This window comes from Pediculus humanus, genomic scaffold, assembly GCF_000006295.1.
Source record: "Pediculus humanus corporis 1103172107743 genomic scaffold, whole genome shotgun sequence".
NCBI lineage: Eukaryota > Metazoa > Arthropoda > Insecta > Psocodea > Pediculidae > Pediculus > Pediculus humanus.
The window spans coordinates 431,910-445,501 of record NW_002987344.1 but is presented as its reverse complement, the minus strand read 5'-3'; the positions used below and the strand labels follow the sequence as shown (position 1 = coordinate 445,501).

The 13,592-nt window shown below is 25.9% G+C and overlaps 5 protein-coding genes across 5 annotated transcripts; 2 read left to right on the top strand and 3 right to left on the bottom strand.

The window, feature by feature from the left end:
- Positions 1-777: 777 nt before the first annotated feature.
- On the bottom strand, positions 778-1,636 carry Phum_PHUM335450 (cell division protein ftsj, putative; the record flags this gene model as incomplete). The annotated part of the gene is made up of 3 exons (XM_002427643.1): positions 778-1,205; positions 1,298-1,437; positions 1,518-1,636. The coding sequence occupies 3 exons, from the start codon at positions 1,634-1,636 to the stop codon at positions 778-780; spliced, it is 687 nt and encodes a 228-aa protein (XP_002427688.1).
- Positions 1,637-1,804: 168 nt separating this feature from the next.
- Positions 1,805-2,437, top strand: Phum_PHUM335440 (uncharacterized protein; the record flags this gene model as incomplete). The annotated part of the gene is made up of 2 exons (XM_002427642.1): positions 1,805-1,993; positions 2,273-2,437. The coding sequence occupies 2 exons, from the start codon at positions 1,805-1,807 to the stop codon at positions 2,435-2,437; spliced, it is 354 nt and encodes a 117-aa protein (XP_002427687.1).
- Positions 2,438-2,707: 270 nt separating this feature from the next.
- Positions 2,708-3,502, bottom strand: Phum_PHUM335430 (protein ATP11, putative; the record flags this gene model as incomplete). The annotated part of the gene is made up of 2 exons (XM_002427641.1): positions 2,708-3,296; positions 3,420-3,502. 2 exons carry the CDS (start codon positions 3,500-3,502, stop codon positions 2,708-2,710), a joined length of 672 nt encoding a protein of 223 aa, XP_002427686.1.
- A 1,538-nt stretch (positions 3,503-5,040) lies between these two features.
- Positions 5,041-6,897, top strand: Phum_PHUM335420 (asparagine-rich protein, putative; the record flags this gene model as incomplete). Its single annotated transcript, XM_002427640.1, has 2 exons — positions 5,041-6,334; positions 6,479-6,897. The coding sequence occupies 2 exons, from the start codon at positions 5,041-5,043 to the stop codon at positions 6,895-6,897; spliced, it is 1,713 nt and encodes a 570-aa protein (XP_002427685.1).
- A 138-nt stretch (positions 6,898-7,035) lies between these two features.
- Positions 7,036-12,398, bottom strand: Phum_PHUM335410 (synaptotagmin, putative; the record flags this gene model as incomplete). Its single annotated transcript, XM_002427639.1, has 20 exons — positions 7,036-7,121; positions 7,514-7,624; positions 7,704-7,933; positions 8,012-8,135; positions 8,220-8,403; positions 8,481-8,737; positions 8,837-9,029; positions 9,128-9,310; positions 9,404-9,575; positions 9,668-9,758; positions 9,907-10,081; positions 10,161-10,337; positions 10,441-10,544; positions 10,632-10,780; positions 10,861-11,086; positions 11,167-11,362; positions 11,440-11,602; positions 11,696-11,912; positions 12,015-12,100; positions 12,181-12,398. The coding sequence occupies 20 exons, from the start codon at positions 12,396-12,398 to the stop codon at positions 7,036-7,038; spliced, it is 3,342 nt and encodes a 1,113-aa protein (XP_002427684.1).
- Between the last annotated feature and the right edge of the window lie 1,194 nt (positions 12,399-13,592).

Below are 13,592 nucleotides of genomic sequence, written 5' to 3'. Positions count from 1 at the left end.
AAATATTTATTAGGCTGTGCTGCTTTTATTTGAATTAAGTATTAATTAATTAATTATTATTAAAATATGATAATATAAAAAAATTAATTAATAATAATAATAATAATTTTTTTTTGTTCGTTTCCGTTAAAGATAGAATCATTGAATAATAGAAATAATAATTTTAAATATATAAAAAAAATATCAAACACGATTTTATTATTATTATTACGATGACAAGTTATTTGTTTGTTTTTTGTTTGTTTTTATTATTATTATTATTATTATTATTATTATTATTATTGTAGAATCATTTGTACATTTTATTTATTTATTTATATATATTAATAATTTTTATGAAATTTGCTTTTGAAAAAAAAAAAAAAAAAAAAAAAAAAAACTTTTTATCATATGTAAATTAATAAAAAATAAAAAAATATTTAATAAAAAAAAAATTAATTAAATGATTCGATAGAATTTTTATATCCCTTTTTATCAAAAATATTCCAGAGCTTTATGTTATTGTAAACAATTTAAATGATGAAAATTAATTGCAATTCCAAAAAAAAATTAATTAAATTATACGACGTTACAAATAATCACACGCAAAAGTTAATTGACTAAATTTTTTTTTTTTTAAATCTATTCAAAAAAAATTAACAAAAAAAAAAAAAAAAAAAAAATGTCGACAATGTTATTTTATCAATAAATTTATATACAAAAAAATAATTGAAATTATAAAAATTGATTTTATTCACTGCAATGCACTAATTAAAACATTTATTTATTAATTTCAAATTAAGTTTTTATACTTTTAAATTCTCTACCCAGCAAATATGATTCAGATGATGATTTGTACGAAGCTTTAGGTTTGATAAAATGTAATAAATTAAAAAATTTTTTTATATCATTAACAAGTCTCTCATGTTGACCATCCCAAATTTTTAATAAAATCCCACCGCCCCCTTTTAAATTATTTACGGAAAAAAATAAAACGGAATAAAGTAATTTAATTATATTTTCCTGATCTAAACTTTTGACTCCTGTCGATTTGGGAGCCATGTCGCTGAAAATAAAATCAAATTTTTCACCATTTGTTATTCCTTTTATTTTTTCCTGCGATGATTCATTTGTAAAATCTAAATTAGATAAAATAGTTACACCTTCGATTGGAAATATGGGTGAAATATCTATGGCAATAACAGTTCCTTTGGGACTTTTATCAACTGTAAATAATTAACAAATAACATTTGTAATTAATGATCAAGACAATCAAGAGTTTTTAATGATGATGATGAGAAACAAAATAAAAACCAACTTTTCCCATTTGAATTTGTTTTTGATGCTAAAACCTGAGACCAAGATCCAGGACTTGCTCCCACATCTAAAACAACATCTCCAGGTTTTACTAAATTATATTTATCATTTATTTCTAATAATTTAAATGCACTGCGACATCTAAAAAAAACATTTTTTTAAGTTTAAAACGAAATAAGAATTTTTTTACAAAAAAATTTTTTCATTAAACCTAAACAAACCGGTAATTTTCTTTTTTAGCTTTTTCTACATAAATATCATTATTATGTCTTTTTAACCATTCAGTCGAATTAAAACTTTTACATCTACGACCTACGACAACTAAATTTTTTAATGACATTATTTAAATTAAACTAACTAAAAAAGTATGGAAAAAAAACAAAAATATAAAACTTTCAGTAATAACCATAATCGACCAGTAGGGGAGAAACGTCGTCTGCTACAGAAAAAGGAAACCCGCCAAAAATGACCTTTATTAGTGTTTGTTATTGTTATGAATTTAGTCAAAATGAAAGATATTTTCGATGAAATATTACAACTCCTTCCTTCGTCGACATTAGAGATATTAAAACAACATAAAACGGATTCTGAACATTGTGGTCACAAATTAGAACAACTTTTAAACGAAACTCTCGATATACAAAATAAACAAACCGAAAGAGAACTACAAAGAAAGTGCATCGATGTCAATTCCAAAGTTGTTGAAAATTCAAACATTTTGGATAAACTAACGAAAGAACTAAACGCAACAAAAAATTTAATAAATGATGCTAATCAGCAAAACGAAGAGATTTTAAATAAGAAACTAATGGAATATGACGTAATTAATTAATTTACTAATATTAACCTTATTCATTACTAATATTGTTTACAAAAATATATATAATTTATTAATTAATTTTAGGTTCAAATATCTGAAATGAAAAAAAAACTACAAAAAGTTGATTGTGATGAATTATTTAATAATATTGAAAAGCTTAATGAAGACATTTTAATTTATAGAAAAAAATTAAAGGAAGCTCAATGTAAATATGAATGTTTCGAAGATTTTCCCCCCAACATGGCAGAAGCTAAAAAAGCTATAGATGATATTAGAGAAAGAATTAAAAAACATGATAAAGATATCAATTCATTATTTTAAACATTTAAAAGATGATACCTTATTTTTTTTTTACTCATACAATATTATTATCGTTTATAAAACTTATTTTATTATCAGTATTATTATTTAAGTTAATTTATCATAGCTAAAATTGTATCAAATATTGTACAGTAAATCAATAACAATTTTTTTAAACTTGTTTAATAAATATCAACGAGTAAAATTGCAAAAAAAAAAAAACTAAATTTTTTTTAGTAGTGCTATTATATATTACAATTTATGTGTATTGAACACTAAATTATTTTGTGTTTACAAAGATAAAGTTTCCAGTTCTTTTATTAAATCCATGTGATCAAATTCATCTTGTGAATATGTAAATTTTTTTAATAAATTTAATCGTTTTTCATTGTTTTGAGCATAGTAAAGTTGTAATTCGTTAACCAAACACTGAGCTTCCTGACAATTTAAAATATCAGTGTTAAATTCTCCTTTCATTAAAACAATTCCTTTTTCATTTACTAAATCAGGATAAAAAGTTAAAGTCAAACATTCAGGTGCATTTTCCTTATGAGTTTGATAAGCGATTAATGGTGTAAAGTGAACTTCGTGAGCTAAAAATTGGCAAACGATAAATTCATAACCCTGACTCCTTGGTAAAGGAAGAAGAAATGTTGAAAATTCTTTTCCCCTCTCATGCATTACTAAATATGTATCTTTGGGTACAACACTTGTAACAACATCTTTACTCCTATGATAATCTATCCAAATATGTTTGATTTCTTCAGGTGTTTTATCCATTAATAAATCGACTTTCATTATATCGTTTAAGCTTTTCGTTTTTGTAAATGGTGAACTTTCTAATTTAGGTTTTCCATGTTCCGAAGCGATAGAATAAGGTCTATCTTTTGCTTCCTTATTATTATTAATTTTATTTTTTTCCTTTTTTTTTTCGTTTTCTTCCAATTTTTTTCTCAATTCATCCGGTGATTCCTGTTGAATTTTTGCTATTTTAACAGAATACTTATCGAAAAATGGATTGTTTTTTAAATTTTCCAATGCTTTTTCATATGAGACAGAAGAACTTGCTATGTTATTTTGCGACATTTTCAATAATTTACAAAATATATTTTTCCTAATTAATATTTTATGTATCAGTGACATTACAATTACTTAAAGCTCTGGATAAATTTTTAATTATTAACTTGTAAAAAATTAATTACATCTCAAACTTGAAAATTAATATTCAACACTCATTTCACCAAAATAAAATTTTTAAAAAGAATTTTAAACCTTCTTCTTCTTTTAAAAAACGTTACTTTTTTAAATAAATAAATAAAATTTATGTACTAGTAAGTATCACTTGATATTAGACAAGTAACTAACAGGTACTTTTATCAATAATTTAAATAAAATAAAATTTTTTATGTGATTTATTGTTTATGAATTTAATTGAATTGATATCATTATTAATCATCGATCAATTTTCAAATAAATAAAATTATTAATTTATTTATTTATTTGAAATTTATTATTTTTTTTTAAACAAAAAAAAAAAAATTAATAAAATTTCTATCTAACCTGATAATAAATTAATGCGGCATGTGAAACCTGACACAGGGCTCACAACTGTAAAAAAAAAAAAAAAATTATTAGAAATTTGTTGTTTATTGAGTGTTATATTGATAATAATAAGAAATTTTTAAAAACTATTTTTTTTTTTTATATATAAATATTACTGGTACTAAATATTTTTCTAATTTATTTAATTTAAATTTATATTTTATTTCTACCCACACGTTTCATAAATTTAAATTGTAATTTTATTTATCAAATTTTTTTTTTTTACAAAAGAAATTTTTCTTTATTGTTTTTGATGATGAATAAGTAGTTATTATAAAAAAAAAAAAAAAATTTCAAGTACCTTTTTTATTTTTTTGTTAATAAATAATATCGTGTAATAATCGTTTTTCGGTCGCATAAAAAAAAAAAAAAAAAAAAAAAAGTATCAAAATTTTTTAAAGGTGTTAATTTACCCATAATTAAACTTGCAATTGCAATTGAAATTAATTTTTTTAAACAATTAAAAAAAATATTAATAACGTTAAAAGTACAGTTATGGTTTTCTAATTAGTATTGAATTAATATCTATTATCAATTTTCCAATTATTTTTCTGCAATAATAAATTTGTTTGTTTGATTTCATTGTAAAGTATAAATGCGACAAGTGTTTAGTTTAGTTTTTATGTTTCTTTAAATCAACTTGTTACACTATCACATAACAATCTCATTGTAAATTTAATACTTTACAAAATCATTATTATTTATTTTAAATTGAAAAATATATAATTAATTGACCTTTTAAATAAAATGAAAGTTTAATTTTAAATGTCAAATTTGTTGCAGTTTTTTTTTAATATATAATTTAGTGGTTTTTTTTTAATTTCCACTTGTAATACATCATTTTATTAATTTTATAAATAAATGTTTTCGATTTCAGTGTAATTATGTTCTCGTAGTTAATTTTAACACACATATATATATACAGTTATTTAAAATAATCATTTAGAAATATTCTTTTATGCAGAGTATTTTAAACTAAATTGTTTTTTTATTTTTTTAATTTTTTTTTTAGTTTCAATCTAATGGATCCTAGAAGAGTGAAATTTCATTTTAATGATTCAACATCTATGAACGTACATTACAACAATTTATTTTATAAAAATAATTACAACGATCCTACTTCGAAATATTCATTTTATAAATCTTATAACATTAGACATAAAGAAAAGTTTAATGGAATCAACAAAAATTACATAGGCAAGAGAAAAAATGATTTTTCTCAACCTGGCTTAAAAAAAAGAACTTATAAAAAAAGTAGAAATAATGTTTCCTCGAAAATAATTCCTCCCACAATTGAAGAAGTTGACGAAGAAGCGAGAAGAAAGGAAATTAGCGATGTCGCTAGGAAACTTCTTAAAAAAATCAATGTTGAAAATTCTAAAAGTGAAATTAGTATGAGTGGAAATGATGATAAATTTAAATCATCATCTTTGATAGACGTTGACAAAAATGAAAACAAATGTGTTGACGGTGTGAATTGTGTTAAAAAAGTCGGAGGAATAAGTAGTGTGATGATGGTAAACGGTTGTGAAAGCGGTAGAAAGAGAATAGCTCATTCTAAAAATTCAAATAAATTATGCAGTTTAAAAAAAACATTACCTAAATCTAATCATTTCGATGAGGAATCATCCAATTCATCAAATGATTATAATGTTAATAAAGAAGCTGTGAAAGATTTTCAAAATCGAATTCAACACAAGTTAATTAATGAAATTGTTCAAATGCCCAAAGAATATCTTTACAACATGCTTAATAATCCTAATATCAATCCAATAATGCAAAATAAAATATCAAATTTAGTTAAACAAAATAGATTGTTGATTGCTCAAAAACTCAGAGCCATGGCCGAAACAAAAATGAAAACTAATAATTGTTCGACAAGCATTGAACTTTTAGCCGATATTGATAAAATGATTGATCCGGTTGTAGAGACTGATTTGTCTGCATTACCGATAAAATTAATAAAACAAATGGAAGATATTTTCCAAGTACAATTTGATCATTCTAATAATAGCGAAACCTATTTATTAAATCAAAATAATCATGCCTTAAATACAGATGAATGTGTAAATGAATCAAATAATATTATCAATAGTAAATTAGTTGATTGCATAAGTATGAAAGAAGAATGTACTGATGCGAAAAAAATCACAGACATAGAAGATTATGCCGATGATGGAAAATGTGAATCAATTACTACTTTTGATTTTAAGATTAAAGAAGAAGTTATGGAAGATAAAATTAAGTTAAATATCGATGGAACAAACAGCGAGAGTCACATTGAAAATCAGTATGATTCAAATAATACTAATTCATGTGAGAATATGTTGGTATATGAAATATCAACAGATGAAGATGAAACAAATTTGTCAAAATCACTCAAAAAAATTATTAGGAATGAAAAAAAAAAAAAAAAAAAATCAAAAAAAAAATCAAAAAAAAAATTAATCAAAAATAAAGATTTCAAAAGAAGTAAAAAACCAATAAGTAGAGTTATAGAAATGGAAAATATAAAAAAAAGTACAAATAATTTCCATCTTACGGATATTTCACTGCCTTTTCCACCTAATGAAATCATTGACTCCACAATGGAAGAAGAAAAAAAGAAAATGGATTCGAAAAGTTGTCAAACGGATGCGAATACCACCGAAATGGCGTCAAAAGAAACTCAAACAATTTTAGACATGAATAACGTGATTAGTTTAAACGATATAATCGAAGATGAAAATTTAGATTCGATTGATAGTCATTCTCTTTTACAAGAAATAAATACAATTCAAAAAACTATAAATAAATTAAATGTGAAAAAATTAAATTTATTTTTAAAACTATCCGGAGTCGATGTGACCAATCGGAATAAAATTGATATAATAAATTAATCGAAATATTTAATCAATCACGGACTGAATTAGCATAAATATAGTTTTTAAAAAAAATCAATTGTTAAAAAAAAGTGAATAAATAATAATTACTTACCTTAAAATTAATTTCTTTAAACTAGTCACCACTGCACTACTTTAACGAACTCTTTCTCGAACGTAACTAATTTTGAATTTCGTTCGAAACAAAGTTTCGAAACAATTTTTCCCGCCAAACGGTGTTGCTTAGCAACAAATTCAAATTCAATCATTAAATTATATTTTTAATATACGTTTTTTTTTTTTTTTTTTGTTGTCCTCGTATTTATTTAAGTAATTTTTTTTAATTGATTCGGGTTAAAAAATTAATAATAATAAATAAATAAATAAATAAAATATTAATGTATATTTTTATGTATAAAATAATTATTTTTTAATAAATAATTGATGACAAAAATAATTAGTGATGAAAATTTTATAATAAATTAGATACGAAAAAAAAAAAATTACATACATACTTAAATATAACATTAAATGACTTACTATATAATAATAATAATACTGATACACGTAAAAATAAAAATGGCGGATTTTTATTTTATAATTTATATTTTACCGATTCTGTGAACCGACCAACTCCTGAAAAGTTTTTTTGTTTGTTTCTTAAGTTCACGACCGTGAGCTATCGTTATTTCTAACGTTGCACCGTTGCTCAATGCTAACCAAGTGTGTGTTTCTTTACCTTCGTCTGGAAAACATCCATTCATTCATATCGTTTTTCCTTTCGAAATGTCATTTTTTAAAAAAAAGAAAAGAAAAAAACTTACTCGACAGCAAATCCTGTAACGTGACTCTTCTCACCGCCACAATTTCTTTTCCGGAACTTCTTATTTCAAAAAGTAAAACGGCTTGTCTCGGTACGTTTTCCGGACTGCTTATTTGAAAATGTAAATCGAATTGAGGATTCGGCACTGCTGGCAGCAAATGACTTTTTGCAAGGGTTTTTCCATTGTTATTATTTTGCTGTGATTTTCCATTTTTGCTCTCCGTTTGCGCCCTGTTTACAAGTAATAAGTTAATGATATGCGTGACGTCATAAAGAAAAAAACAAAATAATAATGATTATAATAGTAACCCAATGAGTTTTATCCTGCAGTAAAGTTGTGCGACGTGTGCGACGTGAAGTCCTTGAGCTTGAATAACTTTTCCTTCTACGCCTGTATATTTATCAGGTCTACCTGTCGACCCTATTTGTAATTCTAAAAACAAAATGTCGGAAAATAAATGACGTTTCGGTCGGTCGACAGGTTCCAAATCCTCAATTTTTTTTATTTGGATCGTACCTGTAGGTCTCGGAGCTAATCCTTTACCGTTTCTTACGTTCGGTTGAGATATTGCGTGACTCAAAGGTTCCCTTTTGAAAAAATCAATTTCGTCATCGTGTCCTTTAAATTTTTTGGAATTTTTATTTTCCTGACGCACGCTTAATTCCGATTTGAATCTTCTGAGTCTTAAACTTTTCGAAACCTGGAAAATAAGGTTCATAAGGTCGTAATTTATTTGATTACAAAAAAAAACGTTAATGATAATAACAATGTTAAAACCTTTTCTTTCATGGACCTAAAGGCACTGACTTCAACGTCTAGATTTTTTTTCGGTGGCAGAGGTTGAGGAGAAGTTTGTTTGCTCGTACAATTTGTTTCGAAAGGTGCGTTTGAACTTGCTCTCGAACTTGTCCTAGTCAACGATGGACTATTTTCTACATTGACGTCACGGGAAAGAGACTGAATGCTGCTGTACGTGGAAGCATCCGAATTGTCGCAAATAAATTTCGGGAATCCGTTCGTTATATTTTTATTAACTGAAAAAAAAAAAAAAAAAAAAGTGAAAATCTTAGAGTCGGAGCTTTGAAAACGGATGTTATCAAAAAAAATTGTTAAAAACTATAAAAATTTAAAACCTTGTTCGATTAATTGCTGCGTTGCATTTTTATGATGCGGAACGGAAATAGTTCGAGGTGGAGTAGGAGGAGGCACATTAACACCTAACCTAATATGAGATCTTTCCATTGATTTCCTACGAATCACAGGACTAGATTCCGATGAATTTTTAGATACTTCTAAATTATTCGAATACGATTTCTTATCGATTCCCTGCTAAATAAAAAAAAAAAAAAAAAACGTTAAAAATAGGGAAAAAAAATAATTTCTGAATTTTTCTTTTGTGGTAAAAAAGAAAAAATGAAACCAACGTCCAACGTTGCCAAATCTTCTGATATTATGCGAATTTTCAATTCGACCGATCCGGATTTAACTTCTTGTAGAGAAAACCATTTTGGTTCGTTCAACGTTGAAATTTCTCGAATTTCTTCAACCGTGAATCCAATGTTTCCGAGAAAATCATTTTTACCCAAAATGTCACGATCCCAAATTGTCTTTAAAAAAAAAAAAAAAAAAAAAACCTTAAAATTAATTTTTTTTTCTTCTCTTTCGTGCCTTAAAAAGAATGAATAAACGTGAAAACTAACGATATCGAATGTTTCTCCCGGTTTCGGTATTCCCATAATGGCATTTTCTTCCCAAACGGGATTAAGAGTTTTTTTTTTGACTCCGGATTTATATTTACATTCGCCATTAACCCTAAGTTCGTAATACGGATCGCTGAATCCATTTTTATCCATTGGTACAAGATCGCGAGCCCTGTTTTTAAAAAAATTTTTACAATTTTTTAATTAATTAACAAAAAAAATAAAATTAAAATCACTAAAAAAAAAAAAAAAATGTCAACCGACTGCAATATCGTGACTTCCATTAATCCCGAACCGCTAGCTAGGATTTGACTTATATTTAATCCACTTTGTATTTCTTGATCCGTTTTACCAACTAATAAATGCCTCTATAAAAAAAAAAAAAAAAACAAAAACAATTTTAAATACTTCCAAAAAAAAAAAATAATAATAATAATAATAAATTTTGGTACGCACGGCTTGTTGAACTAACGAAAAATAAGACATTTTATGTTTTCCATTACTTAAATCTAATTTCGAAAAAAAAATGAAATCGTCACCGTTAGGCGAAAATGAATTTTTCCTATTTGTATCGCTTATGCCATCGACGGGTTGAAAAATGATTGAAACGTTTATCGTTGGAGTATTAAATGCGCAACCGTTCATTGTCAGCTGACGATTGTGAACCCACGTTTCACCCTTTTGTTTAAAAAAAACCATTTTATGTAAAAATATACATTTTGTGGGTTAAAGCTAAAAAAAAAAAATCAATTCTTACTTCTGTAAAATTAAAAACGGCAACCCCGAGCATTTCGTCATTTGATATTTTTTTCGGGTTCCACGAACAGCAGACGACAAATGCCAACGACGTGTGACTATAATTGTTAACCAAAAATTGACATCTCGATTGCCACTGTGGAGAAGTCGAATTGTGAATGCAATGAGTGGTAAGAACCTGCGCGTGTGCGTGTGTACATTAAAAAAAGGCACGTTATAAAAAACCACACCTTACAACCGGCTTAATTTTTTTAAAATAAGTAAATGTTTATGATAATTACTTTTCGTCTGTCGTTGAAAAGCATACAATATGAATTAGAATGATTTGGATCGCTAAATGTCAAACCCTGGGCCGAATGAATAAAAACCGTTATGACTCCGGAAACTAAAAATCCAAAATTAATTATTATGGCAAATTAATTATTGTTATTATCAATTCATTTTCATGAGGGAATTTTTCGAGGTTACTGACCTACGGAACTGTCCTCGTACGATGCGTTTATTGAAAACATGTGAGGTTGATCCAGGGATATAGAAGGCAACGGAGTATATTCTAATTTAACATTTATCGATGGAATGCTTGAACCTTTCGTTATTTTTTTTTGCAATGAAGTTTCGACGCTGTAATCAATTATAAACAATCACGTTCCGTCGTCGCCGCCGCCATTACTTTTTATTCGTGAAAGCTAAGTCAAACTTACCAATGAGTACTATTCAAATTGTAATCGTTTAAAAACATTTCGTATTGTGCCAATGTAACAGTGCTTATTAACCTCCTACTTTTGAGCTTTATAATTAATTTATCCGTTTTTAACGATTCAACGAGAAACGACGAAGTTTGAATCCAATTTTGAGAAAGCGTCGTCGACTTGAAGTATTGATTTCCTAATTTGAACACCAGCCATTTTGAATCTCCGGTTCCGGTCCCTTTGTAATAAAACAATTTTGGTATACCGATTAAAATGTTTTTAAATATTGTTCGTTTTAAAATTCAAATAATTACTTACCGTTTTGAGTGGCCGAAACGGTGATTGTTAAAACTCCCTGAGCGGATGCTACCCAATTGTTTACACCGGGTGTGATTTGATTTTTTAAAAAATTTAAATGTAATCTTCCGGGATCGACCAAAGCCGTTTCGAGAGCGTCCATAAACACGGAGTGGATCCAAGTTTTTAAAACCGGAACTTCCATCATTTGAATTGACTAAATAAAATATATTTCTGTTAACGTATTTTTTTTTTTTTTTTAAATAATAACATAATAATCGTTCTTTTCGTCACCTTTAGCACTCGAATGCTGAACCAAACTTCTGGTTTTTCAATAAACATAATCGAAACCTCCGATATGTGTGGAAATGATGAATTCATATCAATGGTCAAAAGCACTTCTAATTTTCCGCAAATGTTTAATTTTTCCATTGCTATGTCTAAATCCACTCCCATCCTAAAAAAAAAAAAAAAAAAAAAAAATGGCGCCCTTTAATTTTATTCAAAATAAAAATATTTTACTTTGATGAATAAATTTTTTTTTTTTTACCCTTTTCCAAACAACCTCGTATTTAAAACCAAACGAAAATCTTCTGAATTTAAATACAAATCCACAATGAGAGCAACTTGATTTTGTGAACTTCTTTCGGAATTTATATTTCGGCCGCAATACGGAGTTCTTTTCCCATCTATTACATCGTACATTTTTACGGATTTCACACAGGGTGTATCTTCTCCAAAAGTAAATTGACGAAGTTTTACGTTTTCTGTTTTTGACAACAACAACAAAAAAAAGTAAAAAAAATTCAAAAATTTACGAATCGATAATTTTTTTTTTTTTTTTTTTTTTTTTTTTTTCCAATTATTACCAACAAACGACGGTTTCGCATAATTCAAAAGAGGTTCAAGCCTTTCTTTAACAATGGAAAAAACGCTTCTGGAATTGACCATCCACCTAAAAACCGTTTTTTTTTTTTTTTCTTTTTATTAATATTTTTTTAGTAGGGCATCGAAATAAATTTTTTTTTTACATACCATCTATTAAATAAAAAATTAACCCATTCGGCAGTTTCGTCCTTGCACAACGCTTTTCTTCGCCTTATTCTAAGTATTTCTTCATTTTTAGCCGTTTCTATAATTTTCAATAAACTTGAAGACCAAACGGCCGCTATAATGAATATTAAAAGGACGAGCCATGCAACTGATAAACCGCTTGCTCCTATCATCCAACCGCAAAATATTGTACCGTTCATAACAAAAAGAAGCCATTTTAATGTTTCGTTTTTTTGCCAAAAAAAAAAAAAATAAATAAATAAATAAATTTTTTTGGAAAAGAAAACAAAGTTTAAAAATAAATTCGTGATGAAAAAAAAAAAATATACCTTAGAACAAATAATTTCTATCATATTGCATCGTAACTAAATTTTTTTTTTTTTTTTTTAAACACGAACAAAAATTAAATTAAATTAAATTTACGAAAATGGGGGTAAAAACTTGATATTTACAAAAAAAAAAAAAAACAAGTCATTAACCTCTTATTACAAATTTTTTTTTAAAAGGGTACGCGAAGTTTTACATGTTAACGCTTCATAACTTATTCAATACAAATTTCCCGGTAAAATTAAATCGCGGAGCACAAACAAACCGAATAATTACAATAATAATAATAATAATAATAATTTTTTAAAGCACTTTCGACGTCTAAATAAATAAATAAATTTTTACGTAACACGTTAGTTAAAATACTAGACCGAAACTGAAATGATGATGATGATGCATCAAAGAAAAATAATAATAATAATATAATAATAATAATATTTAAAAAAAATTGTGAAAGTTTTTTAATAAAGAAATTCGAATCGAAATCATTGTAGTCATCGTGTGTTCGACAGCGTGGCAAAAAAACAAACAAAAGAAAAGCCAATTGAAAAATAATATAACCTGAATTCAAACTAATTCTTTTTTTCTTTTTCTTTTTTTTACTAGGATTGCAAAATAGTTAAATTCTTTTCTGAAAATGATGAAAATAAATATCGATTAAACGATAAAATTAATAGATTACGCGATCTCGAATTTTCGATAATAACTGAATTATTTAATAATAGAATAAATGAAAATGTGTCTCTATGTGAATTTTCACGCTAATTTCATGCCATACAAAGTCAATTGTCGGGAAAAAAGCTAAAAGAAAAAGCTAAAAAAAAAAAAACTAAAGTCCAATAATAAGTAAATAAATAAGAAAAAAAAACATTAAAAATTTAAAAAATGTCTAAATGAAAATTATTAACGTCTCGTTACTATTAATAATAATAATAATTTTTCTTTTTTTTTACTAATTTTTTTTTTGTTCTCTCCACCCCCTAATATCGATTATTAGTTCGCGTGATATAAGAAAATTATTATTATTATTATTATTATTATTATTTTTGCTCCAATTTTATAATTCG